The 25,714-nt window shown below is 37.3% G+C and overlaps 1 protein-coding gene across 7 annotated transcripts in view; it reads left to right on the top strand.

Moving 5' to 3' along the window:
* Window positions 1-25,714, top strand: part of SMOC2 (SPARC related modular calcium binding 2) — a 146,493-nt gene that overhangs the window by 35,352 nt on the left and 85,427 nt on the right. For all 7 annotated transcript variants that reach the window (XM_066994084.1, XM_066994083.1, XM_066994082.1 and 4 more), the window contains exons 2-3: window positions 8,957-9,128; window positions 24,732-24,838. In XM_066994084.1, coding sequence (XP_066850185.1) covers window positions 8,957-9,128; window positions 24,732-24,838 — 279 coding nt within the window. The remainder of the gene's footprint in view (window positions 1-8,956; window positions 9,129-24,731; window positions 24,839-25,714) is intronic.

Genomic DNA, 25,714 nt, shown 5'->3' with positions numbered 1-25,714 from the left:
ATACGTACAGCAAGCTGATGTGTGGCTGGCCTACCCAAAGTTTGGATACCTTTTAACTTTTTTGATGGTGCAATATGAAAGAAACCAACTGTTTAAAATGGAGTTCAAAATAATTAAAAGTAACAGGAAGATTTTTTGATCTATGAAAAGCCAAGTAAACTATTTTTGGGAAAAAAAAAGTTGCAGTCCATTTGTCCTTGCTGTGGTGCCCATTTATTACTTGTAAATATGTGCAGTATTAAATGTGTGGGCTGTTTTAATCTATGGTGAATACACTAGGCTCACTTAGCAAAAGTGAGTGTTTTAGTGGAATAGGGAAGACTCCCAATCTTGGAAGCGAATGAATGTAGTCAGATAATGGGTGTTTTAGTGTCACTGTCAATATTTATCATGTCTTGAAAATTAAGACCATTAGTTCATTTTTAGCTGTATGGGGTCAATGCCAATGTTGGTTTTGATGCTTAGACTTTGCAGTGTCTGGCAGGATTCACTTGAAGGGAGTGCTTTGTGTTTCCAAAGGCTGTATTAAAGGAGCATTCAAATGAAACAGTGAAAGGTCCTTCTAAAAGGATAGTTCATCAGGACTGAGAGCTACTCTTGAACCCAAGCCTACTCCTATTGAAATCTGTGTGTTTATCTTACTAGTGATGGAATCAGATCCTCGAATTAAGCTATTCAGGAGAATAGCCCTTCAAGGGGTATGATTGCACTACCTTAAAGTTTCTTTTCAAGACAAAACCAAATGGAGAGGGGAAAAAAATAAAGATCTGGACCCTTCTTTCTTGTAGTGTTTCATTGGGTTTCCTGGTATACTAAGAATGCTTAAACAGCACAGAAAACTCTTTTGCAGTACCTTCTTCTAAGCCTCTACAGACAAAAGCAATTCAGTTAAATTTGATCAAAACTATAATAAATAGAAAAATCTGCTCATCTGGGACTTTTTAACCCCTTGCAGAGTTCACTTTCTCTGCCTCTCCCAACCCTTCTCTAAATTGGTTGTGGTCCCCTACTTCCCTACAACTCCAAAATAATTCCTTCAAAGTAGATTAGAAATATTGTTAATTACAGAGCCACCAAATTCACCTGAGCTCTCTTTAAGTCAGTGAGCCATTGGGAGAGACTTTTCTGTTGATATGCTAATGGTGAAAGTTGGGATTGCAAGTAGGATAAATGGATGTCTATCCCTTCTTCAAAGCAGGAAAGAACCTGTGTCACTCTGAGTTAATTTCAGCAGTCACTCCTAGTTTACACGGATGCAGAACTGAGATGCTTTGCCTTTTTTAGTCATTTGTGAAGCAACAGCAGAAAAAAATGATGGATGTGCTGACATTCAGCCCCACCATCCATCCATCAATAAAGCACAGTAGAGCTCACTTAACAAAATACCTGTTAAAGCAATAAACATTAAAAAAAATTACATGTGAAAGCCAAACATATCAATCAAAGCACAACCTTGTTTAACAACCGTTTTTCTGTGCTGGTTGTAAAAAAAATGATACTGTAGTTTAGCATGTTTTCATATTCAACAGATGGCAGTGAGTCTCCAAGAGCTCCACTGCACTCCAGGCACCAGGGAGTAAAGCAAAACACTGTCCTAACAGATAGGTAATTTGGACCTGACTTTAGGTACAGACCCAGAAGTGCTTTTCAAAACAACAAACAACAACCCAACAAAAACGTGCACGCACATAAAAAAAAAAAAAATCCACTTTCCCACTCAGTGAAATTGCATAATTTTATTTATTTATTTATTTTTCCAACCATCCTTGCTACAGTTTACATGGAAAGAGGTGTGATATGTTACACGTGAAAAATTACATTAAATATAATGAGGCAAGGTGGGGGATCTGCATTCAAGAGTTTAACAGACTCCTTTGCAATAAAGCAATGTCTCAGCAGACATTAGGGAAAGTTGTCCCTCCTGTGTGCTCTCTGCAGATCCACAAGCAGCTCCTGGACATCTTTGATAAATTTCTTTCTGAAACCTAAAGCCCACCTTGGTTTTAACCATCTGGAACCTGGAGTTTTGTATGTTTCTTCCCGTTTGCTTTTCCTTTGGCACTACAGTCTGGGTTAATCTCACAGGACTCAAAGGACTTCAGCCATTTACAGGAGAGCTAGTTGAACAGACTCTCCAGTTCATAAAGTGTAAGAAACATTTATAGTCTATGATCCATCTTATCCTAAGTCAGACGAATCTTATCCCCCCAAAAATCAAATTTATCTTCACTCCTGAAAATGGGAGTCCATGCAACTAGCTCCACATTACAAAATCATGACCTTGGCTTGCTGTGCGATATTTAGCTGCCTTGTAGAGTGCTGCATTATTGTAACTGAATATATATATATATTCTAATTACAATATAGATATATAACAGATAAACAAATTTCAAGCAACAAATGTTCATTTTTAGATAGCCTAATTGAAATCAGTAGTCTGCTCACTTGTCTAGTAGTAGAAGATAATGGAAAGTTTCTGTTTTGCATTGAGAACCTTTACTGTTGAGAATAGACACAGAGATGTTTTGGTGAGGTTCTTTGTTACAAGTGCAAATCTCCTTGCCTAGTGTAGTAGAGGAGATGAGCACATTCTAGCTCATCAGAGTTATTCTCTGATAAGGCATATATGTGATGCCTTTCTGTATAAATTCTTCCATACAAGCTTAACCTCAGTGGTAATGTCCTGTATGTCTGGACAAAGAAGGTCACAGTTTGCTGTAGGTAGCTCTGGGCTTTGTCTTGGAACAGTCATGAAGGACTGCATTGCTTCACTGGGACAGTGCAAGATGAACTAATCCATTAAAGATACTCTGAGTACAGCAGTTAAACTGAGTTGTCGTTTTGAAAGTACCATTTAGTACTCTCCCAAACCACTCAAGGATAAGGAGAACTTAGGTTTTCCATAGATTTCACGACTACGATGGAATGCTTTTTCATAACATTGGGGTGACGGTAGGATTTGTTCTGTAAATGTACCTTCTGCTTCATTCTTTAGCAAAAGAGTGATGAAAGAATCTTGAAAAATGTGTGGTTTTTTAATAAAGCAGATTAACTGAGGCAATCTAGCTGGTTAAAGTGCTCTCTAAGGCAGACTGTGATATTGCTATTTAAACATCATTGCCTTTGTCTGAAATACACATGCAAATATCACTTTACATATTATAGCCTGCATGTGGGGGTAGATATATACAATGGTGTGTGTGTATACACATACGTATATATATATATACATATGTATTACTATTGTCTAACTCATTTTCCCATTGTAGATGATCCCAGAGGGAACAAAATATTCCTAGCTTGGAGGTTTCCACATCTGTCCTTCAGGCAGCTATCAGAAAGGAACAGCATGGCTACATAAATCACTGCAAATCAGCACATTTTTCAACAGCATAAAGCCCTAAGCACAGAGACACTTTATAGCACACTCTGCCATAGTTTGTTTGCAGACCTCCCATGCCAGCAGCAGGCAAGTCAGACCATTCTGTTCAACATCTTACAGTAACCAGATGCGGGATAAAGAAATTGCCTTTCAAAGCTGTAGTCTGCACTACGCTATTCCAAGCAAAACAGTGATGACTAGCATCCATCTTTTCTCTTCTGCTTGTCTATCAGGACTTTTCAGCCTCAGACCCCCAGCATGAAATACTCTTCTCCTGTGTTTTTTTTTTTTTTTTTTTTTTTTCCCAAGCGAATTTAAACTTCATTTTGGAATCATAGAATCATATTAGATTGTGAAGCAGTAGTTTTCACTTGGTCAGGGGGAAGTCTGTATATCAGTTATAAAGGATCCACAGAACGTAACAAAAAACTGTTGTCAGTATAAGTACCTATTGTCAGTTAGGCACCTACTGTCAGAATGGATGGATCATCATTTGGACATGTAGATATATGTTGACTTTCCAGCCATGCATTGTTTTTCTCATGGTGTACTGTAAGATCTGCCTAGTGCAGAGTGGTTAGTTGCTCTGCCCTGTAGATGGTGGCATCCCAGATCTGTGCATTGGAAATGCAGAAATTTGCATGTGACTCATTTTCATCTGAAAATATTTTTTTTTTGCCATAAAGATGACAAGGAGGCAGGATGTAGACCAGAGGGAATGAAACCAAATCCCTGCATAAAAGTGGATAGTGTAAGGTAAAAAGAAGATGCATTTTATGCCATGGTAGTGAATGACTTTATGGACATGTTATCTTGATAAATGGTTTAATAGCACCGTAAGGAAACAACCTATTCTTAAGGTCTGGACTGTAACATGTTGCTTGTGGCTGAATTTAAAATCATCCTGATCGTCCACAGCCCAGATGTGGGACCAATGACAAGAACAAAGCTGGAAGTTAAAGCAGAGCAGAAAACACAGCTGTATAAATCATTTTCTCCAGTATAAGCAAGGTTTCTGGTACCAATAACTTCATAATCTGACAATTCTAGTGTTACCAAACTCTAGTAATGGAAGGATGAAATGACACTGGGACCACTTGTGCTACAGGGGGACCTCATTTCAAACAGTATTAAGAGCCTTTGCTGTATGTGACAGTGAAGGAAAATACTGGAATTCCACGGTGCCTGAAACACATGACTGTAAAAAATATTTTATCCATGCTCATATCTTTCAAGTGGGTACATGCAGCTTTTAATGAATTTTGGTTTCATTAACTGAGGTAAATTTAATCAAGAAGTCTTTTGATATGGTCTTGTTACTGTCCTTTCTTTTACATAGAAATACTCTGTGAGAATTTAAAACAGTGCCTAGTGTAGAATAGTAGGCCATTTAAAAATTGGATGTTATAAAATATAATGCATTGAAAAGACTGAAATAAATTGGAGGCTATAAAAATATTTCATAATACTAAAATATAAAGCAGAAGACAAGTAAATGTCAACTCCACTTAAGGACTCGTGCCTATTAGTTGGTAGCATAAGCTCAAATTTGCTGTTAAAAATAATTTCTGAAACTTGACTAGGCTGGTTTCTTCACTGTTAGGGACAGGAACACCTCTCTATTGAAAGTGGTTTGCATTTTAACAGGGTTTAGTCATAATTGTCTATTTTTTGCCAGTTGTTCAGAATAGTTCCACCTCAGGTCAATCAGCTATTGTTGGCTTCATCTCAGTTGCTACCAGCAAGCAACAAAAATACTGCTTTAAGCTTGTCTTTCTGTGAATCATATGTTTTTACAACAACAGATTTGTTTGTTAAATGAACTTAAATATAGAAATAGATGAGCCAATATTCAGGGTGAGCAACGTTCAGGTCCGTTGACTCACATTTTGAATTGTCTTTCTCTCTCTCTAAACTCTCCTACTTCAAGCTAAAGGAATGTCTTCACAGTAAAGTACAGCCCTAAGATGTACATCAGTATGATTCCGGTTTCTGTGTCACTAACTCTGCTTGTTTCTGTTTAAACATATAACAAATCCCATGTGGACTCTCCTAACCTTTGCTTATTTCAGTGTTTTTATTAGCTTTGACATATTTATCTATTCTTTTGGCCACATGTGAGTAAGCAATACTGGTTTCAACTTGTATCATCACATGCTGCTGTAGTAAAGATGAAAATGGAATATTTTCCAAATGCCAATCATAAAATTTTTATTGTATTTTTTTTTTAAGTACACTTTCTAGGCTCTTTTATGTGCTATATCTTTCTTGCAATTGCTTGCCTTTTTGTCCTTCCTGCTCTTAAATCCCTTAGTTACACTAGCTTGGTGGAAATTGTTTAAATGTACAGCCCAAATTCTCCACTGAGGTTTGGCTAACCAGCAAGCTATTCAAGTGGTTTTGTCTCCTGGGTATGTCTTCATCCTCTGCTTTTCCAGGTTGCTTGAATATCCATGAACCCATAATTTACCCTAATCTCCTCTAAGGCTTTGAAATAATAAAATACTTAAATAAAACCCTTTGGATAAATGCCCTTTAAAATATAGCTTTATCTGTGAACTATCATGCTCTCAGGGGAGTGGATTTTGTTGCTCAGGCAATTAAGGGGATTTTCTGTCCACTGTGTTACTGTGGTTTGTCCACTGTGATCATACCCATCTTAACTCCTGCATCAACTCAGAACAGGAAGGATGAGGAAAGTCTGGAAGAAAAATGGGACAGAATCTAGGCTGTTTCTCTGTATGATTTTTTTTTTTTTTTCCAAGGTCTGGGTTCAGTTTCCTGATCTACCACATGGTATTTTGTGGGTCATTAAGCCTTCCTATGTGTTTGAAAAATAATTCTTTGCCCAACAGGGAAGCTGCTGAGGATGAATTAGGGATGGCAAAGTGCCTAGCCATTACAGAGATGGAAGGGGTAGTCTTATAAACGGAGAAATCCTTACTTCACAAAATAGGGAAAGGGAGATTGCTTGATTTACCATCACTAAATCTACCAGGGACATTTGAGGCAGAGCAGGGAGCTGGATTCAGTTCCTGTGCCAGAGGCCCCATGTTGTCTATTTTTGTCTTGACAAATCCTTTTCACAGGCCTGACTAGGCCTAAAGCTAGAGGCCTGCAGATGTTCCAAGGTTGTCCCTTCTGACAGCTTGACTCACACAGGCAAGAGAGAGATGCTTGGAGGGCCTTACCAGGGCCTCTTGCAGCTCATCAGGGCACCTGGCCAGGCCCTGGAGACCACCATCATGTGGAGATTGTTCAGAGACACAGGAGACTGTCTTCACTGTTGCTCGTTTTGCACATAAAGAGAGACAACTGTCTTCCCACTCTGCTCAGCTAATTATAAATTCCTGTCAGCAAAATGGATCTGCAAAATAGCATTGGGGTGGGGGTAGGGGGAGGAGACGGACATCTCTTTCCCACTGCTGAAGCTCTAGAGCTAAATTCCAGTAAGAAAGATTAGAGATTTCTGTGTAATTTCTGAGTAATTTGCTTCTGAAGCTAATTAATGTTAAAAATGAAGAATTGCTCAAAAGTATCAGGAAAAGGAAGCTTTCATCTTTATGTTACTGTGCCACTAAAATATAAAAAAATTCTGGTCCAATTCCAACCATATGATTATTATTATTTTAAAGTGATACTTTTGAGATTGTGTCTCCATTTTCAAGCATACTCTCCAGAAAGGCATCTGTATTTCCTCACATTAAGTGCTAGGAAATGCAAACAGACCAAAGTTTAAGTGTGAAAATTATGGAGATTTATGGCTCTCTTTATAATTTTTTTTTTTTTTAATAAAATGCAGGGAAGCTACATGTAGTAACTGTTTTCTGGCTTTCTGAATTTATTACCTTGTACTGCTCTTTGCTGCTCAAATACCACTCTGTCACTTTTTTTTTTTTTTTTTTAAATCTTCCTCCTAATAAACTTTGTAATCTAAAGTTCAAAATTTTCTGTACCTGCGGTTCATGATGGTGAAACAGCAGCAGTGAAAATGTTTTTTCAGCTGGATGAAGACCTTTTCTTAGGTCCATTACCTTGTACCTCATGATGCTTGGGAGAATGATTATCTCCTGGTAGCTATATGCCTTGCATAACTTTGTGCTTATTCAGAAACAGAAAAATGATAGAGAAATTCATCTGAGGACTAAGTGGTTTCACCACCTTGCTTGTTCCAGCCTTTTGGGAGCTAGAAGATAAAATACTATCACTGGCATGCAGCAAGCAACATCAGAACTGATTAGGTTTTTGGCAGCATGGTTCAGGGTGAGCAGCTCCTCCTTCTCAGAGTACCAAAGATGACACCAAGCTCCATTGGTCATGCCTGTGGTTCAGTGTAGCTTTGTGGCAGAACTAGAAAGGGGAGTGTCTGCTGAAATTCCTAGTATATATCCCTATATATATATATATTCCTATACTCACTGTCTTCTAGAGAAGATGAAATTTAGTTTCTGAGAATGGGAGAACCTGTGGTGTAATGGGCAGAACTAACAGGATTTGAGTAGCAGAGGTCTTGCAGGGCTCTCCTGTGTGAGAGGAGACCATGAATTGCTCTGTGCCAGTCCAAAAAAAAGCCCACCCCAAAACCGTAGTTCACAGGTTACCCAGACTGGCTCAGGGACACCCCTGATGGACTGTGGCCCATGGGCAACTTGTGCCCGGATAGTGACGTCCTTGAGTGACTGAAGCTGTGGGTGATCCATGCCAGACCTGGGACGGTGCTTAAAGCAGCAATAAGAAGTTTTTGCTGCTAGGCAACAACTTCAATACAATTACGAGTTGCGATGCATCATGTAGCACATGGCCTGTTTCAGGTTTTGTCTTTGCTGCTGGCCCATGGTGGGGGAAGACACGATTGTGTCTATACAATCTACATTTCCCTATTCAGTCTTGGCATGAGTTTGTATAAGCAAGCATACATAGAAATGTATGTATAAAATGTGTCTGAAATTTCTGTTTTTTTTTTTTTTTTTTTTTTTTGAGAAGTCTCCAGATTTTGAACGTATGCATTTCAAGAATAAATGATCTGTTGCATTTCATATGGTGCTTCATATCATTCTCATACCTTACTTATTTTCTCTTTAGGCCTCTTGCACTGAGGTAGTTCGAAATATTATGGGTATATTGATTTAAAAAAGTCTTACTTGGATCTTTAGAACAGACTTTTCAGCTTGTTATTGTAGACTAGTTAATCTGTGGCAAATAAAATAGAGAAGTTGCCATTGCTGTCTCATTTTTCTGTTGAAGAATGTTTCTGCCATCACTATTTTTTACTCTAAAGACTCCAAGACACTGTTTTCAGCTTCACAATGGTTGAAGGAAATTCAGAGATTTCCTAATTGCAACAGTGGATTTATTGCATATTACAGAAACGTTGCAATCACTACCACTTCATAGCAGAAACTGAACAACCCCACATATGTTGAATCAACTATTATTTGAATAGGCTAAAAAGACAGAGCTTTCTTTTCATTTTTGAGTAATATTTGTATGTGCTCCCTGGGGAAGGGGATCATGAAGCAGTTTTCACACGACAATAGCATTCCTACAGCATTAATATATATATATATTTTTTAGTTTCTGAGAGTGGACCAAGACAAAGACAGAGAATGCAGCCTGGATTGTGCAGGTTCTCCTCAGAAATCCCTTTGTGCATCTGATGGAAGAACATTTTTGTCTCGGTGTGAATTTCAACGAGCAAAATGTAAAGACCCTCAGCTGGAAATTGCCTACCGGGGCAACTGTAAAGGTGAGCAAATCAAAGCTTTCCAATAGTTTCCCTTGATCATAATGCAAAATAATAGACTTTAAATAGCTTTTGAAATGTAATGAATATTGAGAACTAGTAGTGCTGTACTTGCAGTGCTGTACAGCTGACTGAAAGCAAGTAGATTGAAATTTGTCCGTTAATTCTATAAAAATATGCTACATGAAGATGAATCTATCAGCAAAAATATGACTCCCTCACCCATTTACACTATAAGTGACTATTAATGAAATTATATAGTTAGGACCTTGTTCTTGAAGGTCCATCTCATTGGCAGACTCAGAGTAACTCTCAAGATTGTTGTCTCATGAGATTTCTTTTCTTCTGCAGTTTAGTATTTTGAGTTAGAGTTAGATGAATTCAGTGTATGTTTCCTAACTGTTATCATTATCTCAAAAAAAAAAAAAATCTAACTGGTTGATGTTGTTTTGGTTTGCTTCAGAATGTAATCCCCCCAACATAGTTGTAGAATTGTGGGATTTTTTTCTACAAAACTGAAAGTTGTGTAAACCCTCAAACAGTGTAAATCTGAAATTCAATTAAATCATTTGTAATGCTTAGAGCCTTCTAGCTAAATCATCTACTCTTTTACTTCTGAACTCTGTTTGAAGAAGCTGTGCAACATGCAACCCTAGTGCTTCAGTTCCAAAATTTAAAATATTTTAAAATATTCACAGGTTAATCTTTTCACTTTAGAGTAGGCTGGTGCTAGAGATTTCAGTTGACATGCTAAGAGAAACATGCCATATTCCCTACTGAAGTGTAGGGTGATTCCCAACACAATGAACTTCTTTTTAAAATGTAAGAATAGCAGCACTCATAAAGATTTACTTTCCCTTTCTCTCTGTCCAAAAAGAGCAGGTGGGAGGGGAGAAGAAAGCCTCAGGGACCACGCAGGTTCAACCTCTAGGAGGCAATTTTCCACATCGTCTCTCTCCATTAGCTCCAGAAAGCCTCTGAAGCATCAGGACTGTTTCAAAGAGACATTCTGTCTCATCTTCTGCCTAGATGAAACACTATGCTCATTCTTCAGCCCTTTCATAATAAGCCATTGTATTAGCTGATGGATCCATTTACTTATGTGAACAGGAATAACATAATGAAGCTACCTGAGTTGAAGTTTTTGTTACATTTATGAACAGAGAGAATTATTTTAAACTTTGTTTTTGTTCATTTTGTGCGTTTAGAGCATTATACACTTATGCAGGAATGAGTTTTCCTAAGTGTTTTTCTTTCTGTTTTTATTTCTTACCATGTTGATAATGTCATCTGCAAGATTTTTTTTTTTTTTTTCCATAGGGATGCATTTAATCGCCTTACCCAAAGTGTATCCAGCAATGCTGGCATTTTTTATGCAGTCAACAACTACAATTTGGAGAAGTGCTCATTTGCTGTTTTTTTTTTTTTTTTTTAATTAACATGTAGCATGTCAATATAATTGTAGACTTGGAATTAGACACCTTAGGCAGCTTAAATATTTCTAATAACGAATTTTAAAGTGTCTTTTTTTTTTTTATTTCTACCTGTGGCTGCAATCATCAGAAATATTTCAAGCTGTAACAAACAAGTTTTACAGAAGAAAAAGATGATCTGCTGGCCTAGCAGCAGTTTCAGTCTTAACATTGCTTCTTTTGATAGTCTCATCAAACATTTCCCTGCAAGAGCTTAGAAAGGCCTCAGATTAAGACCCCTTTTGAGCCAGTTGCTTTTGCACGGTGATGCTTGTTGTTGCAGGTGATGCTTGAGCAAAGAGTTGTTTCAGTAGGGTTAACCAAAAGATGATGGTTCAATTCCAGGGCAACTTTCAAGGTTTCAGTATTTGTTTTCATTCTGTGTTGGAATGAAAACAAATTCTTTTGGAAATGTTCATCCGCCCCCCTAAAAAACAACAAAAATAAAACATTGAAAAATTGGTTTTGAATCAAGTTTTGAAGTTGTTAATGTTAGTGAAAGAAACATGTATGTTTGCCTGTGGAGTTATGAATGGAGAAAAGAGATGAAGTCATCTCTGCTTCCTGTTACAGGATTCACAACTTTAAATCTTCTCATCCATCACTGATCAGAAAGGGCCATCTTAAGTTTAGATCTGCTTTCTCCTGTCTTCTTTTCAGGTAAAAATCTCTGTTCAGCCCCCAGAAATCTTGTCTGAAAAGGAAATGCTTCCAGGAACAATTTAAATTAATTGAAAATGTTGTGACCAGGTTTTTGTGCAGTTAAGTTTATTCACCACAAATCTAAACGTCCTCACAATATATGCCCAAAACCTTTTGAAACAATTTTGAGTCCATCATTTCTTTTTTATACATTCAGAATTGGGATTTCATTTTACATTGATAAAGGAAGCTTGAACCACAATTAGATTGATGCCTGCTTTCTCCCTACATGTATCTTTTTTTCTGTTGAAAGCCATATTTGGATTGGCTATCTTTACTCCTCCTCACTGGTTCTCAGCATTTGCCTGACCTATTTGATTTTGATCATTTAAATGCTGAAATTACAAAGGGATAGTTTTCTTTAAAGATGTCTTGTTTCCTTTCTCCTTTATACTTCTGAATTCAAGTTTTGTTCACAGCCAAAGTCATCAGCTCATGTAATTCTTTGGAATTACAAAGGAAACAATTTTTAGGGCCTGGATCTTAAAGCTAAATGATAAAAAACAGTGGCAGAACTTTATGTTTTCTTTTCTTCCACTGCTGTCTTTCTAGTTCCAATGGCTGTAGCAGGGACTGAAATAGCTTTAACAAACCTGAAAATGAATAAGCCTTCCCCGCAGTTCTGAAAGAGAATTCACCTTTGACAAAACAAGCATCACAACTGACTGCTTTGATAGTGTATTTCTTTCTTCATTTATTCATTTCTTCCTTCATTCCTTCTTTCATTCCTTCATTTGTTCCTTCCTTCCTTTGATGTCCTTACCAAGTTTTTTATATTTCTTTTTTTTTTCCAATCCAAAAATACTTTTTTTTTTTTTTGATTCCAGACAGTGCTGAAATCTGTTGCTAAACTTGGAAAAGTTAAAATAAGTTATAATCTTGCTAAATTTCCAGCCTGCTTTTACAGTTTTGAAGGGTTCAAATAATCTGTGTAAACTGCAGATGGACATTCACATTTTTGGATACTTTTCCAAACAAAATCTGAACTCTGAAGTTCTGGAGTTTTGCCACTTACTTGACAGAGAAGTTTACTGTGCAACAAGATTATGAATCTAATAAATAAATGTATGTAGACAGTTGAGAAATATTATTTGTGTTAGGGGGACTGTTAAAGTATCACCTGTGACTGCGATCCACTCCACACACACAAATGCTTCACAGTAAATCTAGCCCTGCATAGCCCAAGAAACAAGCTATACAAGAAGTGAGAGAGCAATGTGCTTGCTTTTAAACAAGTCAGAAAGACACAGAGGCTATGTCCACACTACTAAATTAAACATTGCCAGGACACAGTACGACTGTCTGCTTCGGTAAGCTGGTCGAGAGATCCCTGCTGCACTTTGAGTATGGGCCAGCTAGTGCTTTCCACAAGACTTTATCTACAAGGCTTGGGAGTTAGCATGGGCCAGGGACAGTCCCAAGCAGGCAACATGCACAGAACCACTTTCTTTTAAGGGTTTAAGGCAATTCAGCCTGAGAACTAAGCTAGCTGTTTTTACAGGACTGCCCTGATACATGTCAGGGTAGATCTACTCCTATGGCTAGCACAACCTTGGACACGAGTCCTTTAGCACTTAGCCTTGTTCCCTCCACTACTGCTGGTGAGGACGGGACTGGAGTGCTCTGGATGTCACACAGGAAAGCTTGGTAACTTACAAAGCTGAGCCTTCGATACTTTTAGTCAGCACATGTGAAAAGTACAAGACAAGTTTCTTAGTCTTGAAAATAGAACCAAACATGCAGAAGAACCATTTCTGGAAAAAAAAAAAATAAATAAAAAGAAAAGAAAAAAAAAAAGAGTTCTAACAGCAAAAAGAAAATAACCCCTTTAAGTTATATCCCTGAATGATGCAGCTGCCCATTATGAGCAGAGTTTTGCCCAGCACTGTAGGACCAGTAGCTACTGTCTTATAGTTAATGGAGATTTTACAAGATTTGTGACATGGCAGAGGTTACCCCAGAAGGCTTTGCTTGTGTGTAAGCTGAAGCACAGAAGATATCAACTAAAAACAGCTTTCCCGTCAGAAATAGGAGAGGTATGCTCTGGAGACCCCTTGTAGCCTTTGCAGAAAAATTCATCTTGGATCTTTGAGGAGGAAGTCAGTGGGGCTCAGGTGACACACTATTATTGCCTCTATCTCCTATCAGTGTCTGGTGTGTAGGAGAGGTTGTCATGGCATGAAAAATTCTTCAGAGTAGGGATGTGATGAAGGAAGGAGAAAGAGTCAAGATTACCTCATCTCCATGAATGTCCGGCAGAGGTTTGTATTATTATGCCTGACCTAGCACTGCTTTTCCTTGGGTTTATCTTTTAAATTGGAAAATAAGCCAAATAAGCATCATAACAAATAGATACTATAAATGTGTTTTGCCTTATGATAATGACAACGCAGAATAATATGTTCATCCTATTTAAGTGACTTATGGCACTGATGGATGTCAAAAGTTCAAGTTTTGATTTGTTTTCATACTGCTTAGATATGCTTTTCATACTGCTTAAGTATTCATCTTTCTCACCCTTTTCATTCAATATTATTTTGAGGCTGGCTTTCTGGTGACTAACAAATCCCTGAAAGCCTGAGGTTAGATAGTAATGCCCTACTTGCAGTCCCCCAAGCTATGTGCATTTTTAGCTTGTGCTCAAACACATACTGTGCTACAGCTAGAGTTTGAGTGTCCTTTTGAGGCTGTGCTTTGTTTAATTCCCACTTTCTTTTTGAAGAAAGAAGTACTGCCCAGTTAAGAAAACAGGGGATGTGAAGTAAGGCCTTCCTGAACCCACCTCAACTCCAAGGAGGTTATAACTCAACTCATCTATCCATACCACTTACCAGCTTGGAACAAAGTTATTTATGGCTTTGTGAAAATTCAGAGAACCTTGGATGAAAATTCATATTGTCTTCTGAAAATTCTCAGGTTTTAGAGCATACTGGTTTGGGCAAATTTTGCATAAACAGTCTGTGCAGTTCAGACCATCGACAGCATACAGGCAGAAATGAATTAACACATCAGATGTTTAGGGACTGACATATATGAAATAAGTCCCTTGAGCCACAGAATGGATAGTACAAACCTGACTGTGCACAGAGGTGTAGTCCTGGTAACTACTGCATGTACTCAAGTACACGCATAATTAGTGTGTACTTTGCTCAGCGAGGACTTCCTTCTTAATCTGACAAATGTAAGGCTGAATGTATGTCATAAGTCATGATATGGGACTACCTGAAACAGGGGGTTTGTTTAGATTTTGTTTTTCATGGAGTATTTTGTATATTCCCTTTAAAAAATCCTCTTTTTCCCGCGTGTTTAGAATTACTCTGTAAAATCTAGTCTCATCACTATAGAATGGCATTGTACAAAGAATATTCAAATTTTCTATTAAGTCATGAAAATTTTGCTTTATAGGTAAAAAAAAAATGAGAGAATGCTTCAATAATTCCTAGACTCCTGTCAGTTTCCTCTATGCTAAAATAAATAGACTTTTTTTTTTTAATTTTTTTTTTTAGCCTTTGTATTCCCAAAACTGAATAAGTTTTTTTCCCACGAACTTTAAAAAGGTGAACTCATATTTTTCCTGCAGCAGTTTTCAAGTAATTTTAGGCTTTTCAAGTGGTTTTCCATGACAGTAAATAATGTGTATTAACTTTTAAACCTGAAATTATGATGCTGGGTGGAGTTGACTGGGACTGAAGGCTACCCCACCCCCCCCCCAAAAAAAAAAAACAAAAAAAAACCCACAAACAACTGTGCTTCTTTTCCCTGATTTTTATTTTTATTTATTTACTTATTTTAAATGGCAACAAACTTTAGTCCTAGCTAGGTTAGTGGAAGATTTGGGATCAATGGAGTTTTTCAGAGTTCAGAAACTTTGAATAACTCAGTTTCCATTGCACAGCCTTTCACCTCCCAGCTCAGCAACTTCAGGTCTTAAGTGTACGAAGTCTGCTAGCTGACTGCATCTTGTTCAAAGCAAGCTCTATCTATAACAGGAGTGTCTGGTGGAGTGAACGCAGTTTTTCTCTCTCTTGGATCACCAAAAAATGGTGACTAGCTGCCAGCAGCAGGTCAATTGGCAGTTTTGCTGATGGTGTGAGGGTGAATTGGAAGAGGTAGCACTTTAGTTCATCTGGGTAGTTTGAACTTCAGGCATTTAAGTTATTTACATGGATGTTTGCTGAGATTTAGGCAGTTTGTCAGGAGGCAGCTGAAAAGTATGTTCAATGCCTGTGACTGAATTTTAGAAGTCTGTGGCATTCTCATTTTGGCTACTGAGAATTTTTTGCCTGAACAAATAAGCCTCTATCTCCCATGGAAATGTCACTCTTAGAGTTAGCTGAGGATAGTTCCTGCTTAACTTAAGTTTGCCCTGAAGGGCACTGCAGGATAATGGACTCACAATATCTTTTTTCCTCCTCCTACTCCTCCTCCATTTTTTTTTCTTTTCTTCTTCCGTAAATAACAGTAATGAAAGCTTGTTCCCTTTGTTTGTTTTTAAGTGAATGTACTATATTGGGGTATTCGAGACCAATATTCTGAATCTATCAAGTGAGTAGGTCAGTAATAATATTTGCTATTCTCATGTTGTGATCAGTGGAAAAACAAGTTTATATGTGCAGTCCTGCCAGTATATTTTAGCCCTAACCTAGACTTCTTGAAACATTCCAGCCAAGCAGCTTAGATTTGCTGTCCATAACATTTCTAGATTCTTTACCAATACTTAACAAATAATAATTCTGTAATGGCTAGAGGTTTGATATAAATTGTTGCTCACTGTAAAATTGCAACTGCCAATTTGCATCACATTTTCCTACTACGCTGTCATCATGTAGCAGCAACCGGAGTTTTCTGGAAACTGTTGAACTGGCCTGTGGACCCATGTCTGAGTGGCTCGTACTCAAAATAGGAATTTATATAGCTTTACACAGAATGATAATTTCACTCCTGAGTAGCATGGCGTTTAGTTTGGCTGGCACACAGGGTATGCATTCAGCATTTGCAGAGAGGTAGCCCCAACAAGTGTTTGCTGCTTCCTGAGCACCAAGGATAGTTGTCACAGACACCAGTGTTATTGTTGTTCTATAGTTATGGAGACCCTCTTTCTCCATTGGAAACCCTAGATAGCTCATGTTTAGCTTAACTCATTTATGGTATCTTAAAGAGCCTAGCTGTTTAAAAATGCCATTCTTTTATGGACTACCATAGACATAACAAAAGGTACTATCTTCATTCTCATGATTCACATAAAGTACTGGAACACATCAAAATATGAGTGGAATTTCCCATAAAGATGTATTTTACTATTTACTATTTGCTTTCCTTAGAGGAGAGAAACACCCAGTATTTCTGTTTTATTAAAACAGAGCTCTTAGCAATAATGCAAAGTTTCACTCATTTGAATTATTAGTATGGTGAATGAATTAAGGATATGTTTGAATGTTATGAATTGATATGAATTAAATATCCAAGGACATTTCTGTCCTTGGATAAATATGCAGATATGATATTCCCATTTTGAAGAGAAAGGATCACAGTTGCTTTAGGCTTGTAAATAAATCTTGGTCCCATAACACATGAATGTAAGCATCCTTTGTGGAAACATTCTTGTTGCCTCATAGCTAAGGAACTGGGTTGTGAATGCTGGACATGGTTTTTGAGTGCACACCTAATCCTGTATTCCCTTGGAGGCTCCCTTCCAGCTCAGGTTTGCCTGCAAGCCAGGTGTGAGCTTGACGTGTGCTTGCAGTGTCCAAGCACGTCTGTTAGGTCAGCGTGTGGGCAGGGACAGTGGCTCAGCCAGCCCACCTGCTGCCTGGAAGGAAGCCTTGTGGGCTGCATTTGGGAGCCAGGCTGTGCTCCTGAGATGTTTCATTTGGAGAGAGAAAGTCACAGTGACTAGGTTTAGTTCTTTCCCTACCTCCAGTGAAAGTGAGACTGGACCAAGGTGTCAATCTATAAAGTAAACCTGAACACATGGTGAAAGCTTGCACAGTCTGCAGACTGAAAGCAAAACAGTTTTCACTTGTTCTCCTCAGCTCTCCCTTTTCTCCTTTTTTTTTTTTTTCCTAATGTTTTTGAGGAAAAAGGAGGAAAAAATGTATAAGTGGTATCAGTACTTTTTTTTTTTTTTTTCCCAAATAAACCCTTTCCTGGGGAAAAAAAATGTTATAGGGCAGATTTTTATCACAAAATACTTTTAGCTAGGAGCTGTCTCCTCCTTTTCCAGACCTATTTTCTCACTGTGAATACTGCATTTAATCTGTAGGATGACTGCAAGTTTCCAGACTGCACTGCTGGCAGTCCTGCTAATACAAACCCTGTTCAACTCTAACCTCACTGTAGCTTGTTTCTGAGCCTTCATTTATGCTGTGTATCAAGCTACTGTAGTGAAGTGTTATTTCAAGAAAAAATACTCAGCATCTTGGTGAACAAAATGTATCTACACAGAGAAGATATGATTTATGTGGTCACTGAAAGCAGGAGGAGATGGCTTCTGATACTGCTTTCTAGGAGGTATTTAAATGGGGTGGATAAAGTTTTAAGTATGTGTGGAATATTTTTGTGGAATATCCTTTGCTTTTTTATATGTGTCTACTGGCACATGGAAAATAAGACAAAAAGCGCTGAAATATTATCCAAAATTTGCTGGAGGTGGAATTTATCTCTTATAAAAATACTCAATTTTTTCTTGATTATATTTCTCAAAACGGAATGTGCCAAAACCAGACTGCACAGAAAAAAAGCATAAAAGAGCATTCTTGGGCATAAAAAGGGTATGCTTTTAGAACAAAAAATGCAAAGTCATATTTTTTTTTTCATTTTGTGAATGTTTACTTTTTCTGATCATGTAATTTCAATTTAATTTTCTGTTAAAATATAAAATTAAATAAATATAAAATGAAAATCTTAAAACAAGTAGAAACAAGTAGTGCTAAAGCAATAGTACTGCACTGAAGATTTGAAACCAGAAATAGTTGCAAGTCTCAGATTTTCAATGCAAGAATTATAAATTGGCCCATATTAGGGTTATCGAAAGTATTTATCAAGTCAGCGTTCTGTTCAGAAAGCCTAGTCTGGCCTTTGGTATGTAAAATATCAGAAAGCTGTAGCTTCAGTTTTTATTGCAAATATTTGATTCAGTTCTAGTCAGAGTGTATCTCTCCAAATGTGACTGTTAGCAAATCAGGAGAAATATTATTGTGCTGAGAAGATTTCCAGCACGGCATTCCTTATTTTATCCTAAAGCTTAGCCATCTGAATCGCTGGGCAGTTGGAAAATTAATTAAAAAAAAAAAAAAAAGTCAACAAAAATGCTACACTGCTTGCCTGCCACTGTTGGATGCCAATAGAGGAGAGTGCAGGCCAAGATTGCTTTGCTGTTTTGTTTGAATCCAGAATGCAGCAATAAAAATAAATAGTGAAAGAGTCAGCTAGCCCTCGTCACAAGGCAAGTCTTTTTTTTTTTATGGCTGTGTCAGGCTACATGTCTGTGCTGACATCTTTTCCAACCCAAGAGGCTAATAATCTCTGCATCTTTGTAACTGAAACTTTGAGCACATATAGCTTGTTATGTTTCCAATCACTAGAGATTACTGCTATTTATATGCTTTGTTAATACAGGCATGATCAGTTCTTTGGAATATGCATTGATTTAAGTCAAATATTGTAGAAAATTTTCATGTTACGTTTGTGCCATAGAAACCAAACTGTGCTCTGAATAAAAAAAAAATGGTGCTAAATGAAATACAAATTAAGGTTATTTGACTTTTATTCTATCTCTACCAATTAGCAAAAGGTTATAGTGGGAAAGAAACGTGGTAGAAAAAAGCTCGTTAATTGTTAGGACAATCCAGTAAAGTGCTCAGCTGAATAGCTAACTTTAAACAGCTTGACACCGTGTATTTCTAAATTTAAGTATGTGTATAGGTATTCTGGCATAATGGAGGGGCAGTAAGGGAAGCCTATGGAGATCAAGAGATATTTGAAATTATTAGTGCCTAAACTAGGTCTGTTTGTTCAAATCTATGTGACTTTAGAAAAGCTTTCTCTATACCATAGGAACAGCTAAGTATATGTGGAAAGCCCTCAGGGAAACATTTTCTTCAAACAATTAACTTTAACCACTTCATAAGTAGTTTTAACAAAGTAGTAAATGTTTCTGAACTGTTCAGTGGCATATTCAAGCTATAATAAAATAACTAAATAAAATGTAGAGTGTATTTTATGCATAAATACATAACAAACCTGTGTCACACACAGTAATCTCTTTGAAAGTATGTGATGTCTGCTTCAGTGTTTTGCAATTGGGAAAGGTACTTTTATTCTTACTGAAATATATAGGAAACCAAGAAATACTGGATGAGCTAAATCAAAATCTTTGCTGGAGATTTATCTATCCTTCTGGCAAGCTGTTTACTTTTCCATGAGAGAATCTGTGTTAGATCTCCCTATGGAGCCCCAAAGTTGCTGTAAATTCAGTTGTATTAAATGTTACTTTAGAGATGGTGTTTACATCCTTGATGATTTTGTGTCATTGTTTTAAAGATAAACTTCTACTCTGCAGTAATAAACTTCTCTCTATGTGATACATTATTCAAGGGTTAGCCAGTAGAGTTGAAATTGAGGGATTGTATTTATTTATTCATTTATTTATTGAAGCTTAGTGTTTTAGGTGCTATACTGTTGGAAATTAAACATAAAATTAGATAGGTTCCAAGTCAATCTTGTGCTGCTTGTAATGCTAATTCTGTTTTCAGAATTTCCCTGGTACTACAATTTTGGATCACCTTTAGTGTTATTTCAGAAAGTCCTATGTTCCTAGCCCTGATGTACACCAGAATCTGGTTTTGGATGCTGCAGCTGCCTACTGATGCCACTTCTGAGATGAAAACTTTCTGTCAGCCCTGTTTGTCAGCTAATAATGTCCAAATGAGCTAATTTAAAGTAACCTCATACATCTTCATGCTCAGTTTCTATGCCAGGAGATTTTTTTTTTTTTTCCAGCAAGCTTCTGAGATGTAAAGACTTATGTACATGGAGGTAACAGGATAAAGTCTCACTAACTCAGCCATTAACATAATTCAAAATTACAGTTGGGCATACATATCTGCAAAATTAGTTTTTCCCCTTGTCTGAATATAGGCAAATAATGTCTCATTTCAGCAGGCTTTTTACAGGTCTTAGAACCTGTCTCTTCACCATGTCATACACTGCATTCCTGCTTGAGCCTGCTGGCTTCAATATTAATTCTTACACTAGGGAAATAAATAAAGGATCGGGGGAATTCTACCATTAGATGATTCCAAAAGTTTAAACAAAAACATATTTAAAGAGAAAAATGTTTTCTTTTTCATTCTCTGTTTTTTTTGGAGGTAGAAATCCATTATAACAACAATGAAATGAGTCTTTCTTGTTCCAATGGTGCACAGCATTGCCCAGTGCTTGTCATCCTTCCAACACCTTGCAGACTCAGAGACCCCGCTGCTCTCAGGTTGTTTGTCACCAGTGTGATGCCATTTACTTGGAAAGAGTTCAGCCTGCTTTGGCCAGGTTCCATGATGACCGAAACCAAAGTTGTGGGCTGGTTAATCGGCACAGATGTACCAAGTAACCCCCTCACCTTTCATTCTTGGTCTTTATTTCAAAGCAGATCAGAGTCCATCCTGTTCTGAATTATTCCAGTTCTAGATAAAGAGGGAAGTTGAATCTCTATGTGAGAGACTGCACTGGGATCCCCATATATGTCAGTATTCCTATAAGCCTCCTTCTGACAAGCCACTTCTGCCTATCCTACTACTTTGATATGCTTATGAGTCATTTTCATTATTACTTGCGAGAGGGGCACAGAGGGGATCTTCAACAAGAACTGGCCGGATGCACTCATAGGACTTTGCACAGTGAGTCCTGGATTTGGCTTTGCTGAAAGAGTGTGAGCAATGGCCAAGTGGCAGTTTAGTTTCCCTGTGGATTAGGGTCTCATGCCTCACTGACTTTTGCCTTTTAGGATCTGCAAGATCTCCTAACATCTGTCTTGTCTGATGCTTTGATGTGCGCTCATGTTTCATTTTTACTTCTGGTCACAGCAAAAATTATTTTCTTGTCCTTTTTTCACCTGTTATTTTACATAAATGTCTAACCCTTAAGTGTCTTGAATTTTTCCTTTCCATTGGAAAATTTTGGTTGAAATCAGAAAATATTGCAACAAGGACAGAAAATCAGATAATCAGATGCTGTAATCTTGCAAATGTATCATCAAAATAACTATCATAACTTCTGGCTTCAGTAATATTTTATTTGAAATGAATTTAGCTCCTCTGAATTAATAACCTAATGTTCATTAATATTCTGAGAAAAAATATTTTATATGTCTTTTTATTTTGACAACCCTATTACATTTCTTCTGTCAGGTTTGGACTGCATCTCCATGTCTCATATATATTCCCCTATGGTAATTCCTTGGTGAAATAAAAAAGCAGAATTGGGAATAATATTTTGGCTAGACACAATTTCAGATGCTTAGCTTGATAAGAGAGCTTCCTCCTGGGTTTATTTTTGGGTATTTTGAAGCATAGTAATGCCCAACAGCTTTAAAATGTTTCCATGGTTTCCAACACAACACAAGACTTCAAACCTGAATTTTATATTCCCCTAAATTTGGTCATTGTTGATTTTAAAGCATATTAGATCATCCACAAATAGGAGGGTTTCAGAACATCGAGCTGTTTAGAAACAAGTGGTGTACAGTTTTGGAGAACTTCTCTTTTGCCTTGGCATGTTTTTAGGATAATTCATATATTGGAGATAATTTACAACCCTGATGGTACTATTGCAGAGACCTTATGTGATGGAATTTATATCACTTTTCCTTTCAGACATTTAAACCACATGTCATTCTAGAAAAACGAGGACAGAGGTCCAACAAAGAAGTGATTTATTTTCAGTTAAAATACTAGCTACATTAAAACCACATGTTATTAAGTACTGTATGACCGAACCATGCTCAGAATAAGGCTTACAACACCAAAGCTTGCTTACAATGTTTCTTTTCCTTTTTTTTTTTTTTTTTTTCTTTTCTACCACAAACTTTGCCAGTGCATGCATTAACAGATATTACCTGAGCTGCACTGTACTTTGACTATAATTTTTTCCTTGATGAAACAAGTTGTTGAAATACCAGAGAACAAATTAATTGACTTCCTTATTATTTTTCTCACATTTCTAGATGGTTGAACATTTATGTCTGTTTTAGGTGACAGTATATCACTGTGATTCTCTCTCCTGAAACCACATAATATGATTAAGATCAGTTAAGACTGAAACTTAATTTTTCAGAGTGAAACAACTTGTACTTTGGGCACTTTACCAACATGAACTGTATAACTCTCATAACACTCCTGAGAGATAAATAAAATCTTACTTTACAGAAGAATAAACTAATCCACAGAAGTAATGCACACAAGTCCAAGACCATAAGGGAAAACAATAGGAACATTAGAATTAAGGGGCCTCAGTTCTGTGTTCAGGGTACAGATACTGAGGACTAGTTTCTGTCCATAATGTTACACTTTCCAACCAGATTGTCTAGCACACGAAGGGATTTTTTTTTTTTTTTTTGTGTGTTAAAGTTGCCAGATGAGTTGTCCAAAACTTGGTGGAGATGACTAGTGAAAGGTTGAAGGATTCATCCTGTAAAAGGGATTTTTGCAGTTGCACCAGGCTTCTGTGCTGGCTCTATGCAGGCATGGCTAGATGATGCTAACACAGGAAGGGTGCTTGAGGGAAAAGAAACTTAGCTGTTTCACCTGTATGTGACAGAGTAACTCCTGGGGAATGCTAGATTACAAAATGATGTCAAGATACACTGGTATCTAATCGGGAAATGGAAAATGTTTTTTCCTCGTTGTTCAGATTCTGTTTAATGTGCAATTTGCATGCACTAGAAAACCTTTCCTGTCACTTTCCAGGAATTCTACAGACATTCACTAATTAACACAATGCCTGTGTCTCATAGGTAATTGCTGGGCACTTTTCCTCCTAGAAGGGAACTGGCCAGTTACTGTCAAACAATCTTTAAACAAAGTAGAGATCAGAAACAGTAAATTTCTTAGTTTGTATGCTTGAGATCATTCTAATTCAGATGTTACAATCACATCTTGAAATCATTAATACTTCCTTAAGCTTGTCTGGTATTCTCATTTGTCTTGAAGTTGCCTAGCTCAAGCAGATGCTGAAGTATTGACTCTGCATCAGCAACATGCTAATATTTGTAGTGGCTTTAGACAATAAAAGGTACAAAAGCTTATGTTATGTGTCTTTTCTCAGCCTTTGGTTGCCTAATGAAATATAATATATGTATTAGACAATATAGCATTTTAGACAATAGAAACTACTGAATTAAAGCTGGCTAATTTACTGCCTTGTCTTGGATGGAGACCAGTACCGGGTAATGAAGGAGATGGCGCAATGAACCACACAGTGGACAAAAAAGGCCTGTGTGGTAGGCTGGCTTGACTAGTGCCAAGTCTAAATCATAAGCTGTTACAATAAATTTTAGCACAATATGAATTATGTCCAAAATTATTATTGAATCACCTGCCCAACAAGCCTCTATGTTGTACAGTATGTGTTTGTTTGTTTGTTAATTACCAGCCTGGTAAGCACATCTATAGTCAGTTAGTTACCACTGAGCTCACTGCCTAACTGAAGTAAATGGTGTGTAAACTCACAGTAGGAAATACGTGGTACCTATACTCCTGCTGCCTGCTTTGTGTTTCCCAAAGCATTGGAAAGTTGGTCTTACTGCTGATGCCACCTGCACTGGAACAATAAGGTGAGGCCTGAAGTGGCAGCTATTGTGTTAAATTGTTTTTAATTTAAATTAATTGTTTAATTGTTTGAAGAAGCCTTTTTTTTTTTTTTTTTTTTTTTTTTTTTTTTTTTTTTTGGCTTTCTGCCCTTCTGGCAGCAGAGGGAGCAGCAAAGTCGTCTCTCCAGGCATCTCTCCATCTCATCTCCTAGTTCTGTCCTTCTGTTCCATGCTTCACTCTTGCCTTTGAGGTGGCAAAATTTCAGTTTTGTTTACTTTGCTTGGCAGCTGAGCACATTTGGGCAAACCAAAAGGACTCATAGGCTAGACAGGCAGTCAAAGGTTGGAGGAAGATGATTATACTAGTGATTGACTTATGATATGCAGTAAATGTTGTTATGTTAGGTGAATTAAGACAATATTGCCACTAAATTGTTGTCTTCCACTGGTTTTGTTTCTTTGTTTCCTAGAAATAATGCAACTAATGTTAAATTTTCCCTGATTATAATTCCAGTTCTCTTTACATGGGCCTCAGAGCCTTCTTCCTTTCTCCCTCTCCCTCCTTAGGTTATTGTTTATCTTTTCTTTACATTGCATCATCCAACTGACTTGTCTTCTCCCTTTCTCTAGATGTTTCCAGATGTGTGGCTGAAAGGAAGTACACCCAAGAACAAGCTCGAAAGGAATTTCAACAAGTGTTTATTCCAGAATGCAATGATGATGGCACATATAGTCAGGTTGAAAATTTTTAATTCAGTATCTTGCACGTCTGGAAAATTAGAATGCGTGTGTTTCAAATATAATGAAATGTGATTTCAAAATGAAATGTAATTTGTACTAACAATGATGTTAAAAAATAGAAAGAAAATTCATGTTTTGTGCCAGCTGAGTCCTTGTTCTTTTTTTTCAGAGTTGGCCAGCAAAAGAGCCAAACATTACTGTTGTTCATGTGATACACTCCCTATTCTTCTAGGCTGAGGCAGCTGAGTCATTCTTGTAGCCCCCTGAATACTCATCAGATGGTAAAATGTTTGGAATTTCTGATCTATTGCTGATCTAAACCAGAAATCTTGTGACCAGAGTCCATATCTTAAGGCTAATAGCATGAATCATACAGGATTCTTCCCTATCCTCAGCTGAATTTCTGCACAAGTATATCGTCTGAGGCTAATTAGGTTAGTTTATAGAATTCAGAAGGGGCACAGCTAGGTGGTTACCCTGTGATGTATATTCTGGTCAAGGTTGCCTTCTGCTGCCACTGTACTGCAATTCAGTTGTGGAGTTGTGCAGAAGACCATCCTTCTTGTTTTAAGAGGGAAGTGATATTGGCTCTCAGGACATATAATGCAATTGATTTCTAAGAGGAATTCCAAGAGTTTCCTTTCTGACAGCTTGGGATATGAATAATGCTGGCAGAAGCATTCTGTCCTGCACTTTCAGTGGGTGGAACAATATGTTCTCTGTGTGGAAAAAAACTCAAGATTGCTTGCTTCATGAATAGTTTGTGTGTCCCTTGAGGAATTTTGTTGTGAGGTTTTCATAACACCTGCACCTCACTCTCCTGAAACAGGATATAAACAACTGGATATTTCAATAGTTTTCTCTTCCATTGG

Source organism: Anser cygnoides, chromosome 3 (genome assembly GCF_040182565.1).
Source record: "Anser cygnoides isolate HZ-2024a breed goose chromosome 3, Taihu_goose_T2T_genome, whole genome shotgun sequence".
NCBI classification, from domain to species: Eukaryota; Metazoa; Chordata; class Aves; order Anseriformes; family Anatidae; genus Anser; species Anser cygnoides.
Note: the sequence above shows the minus strand (reverse complement) of the source record. Positions and strands in the feature narration are given on the sequence as shown.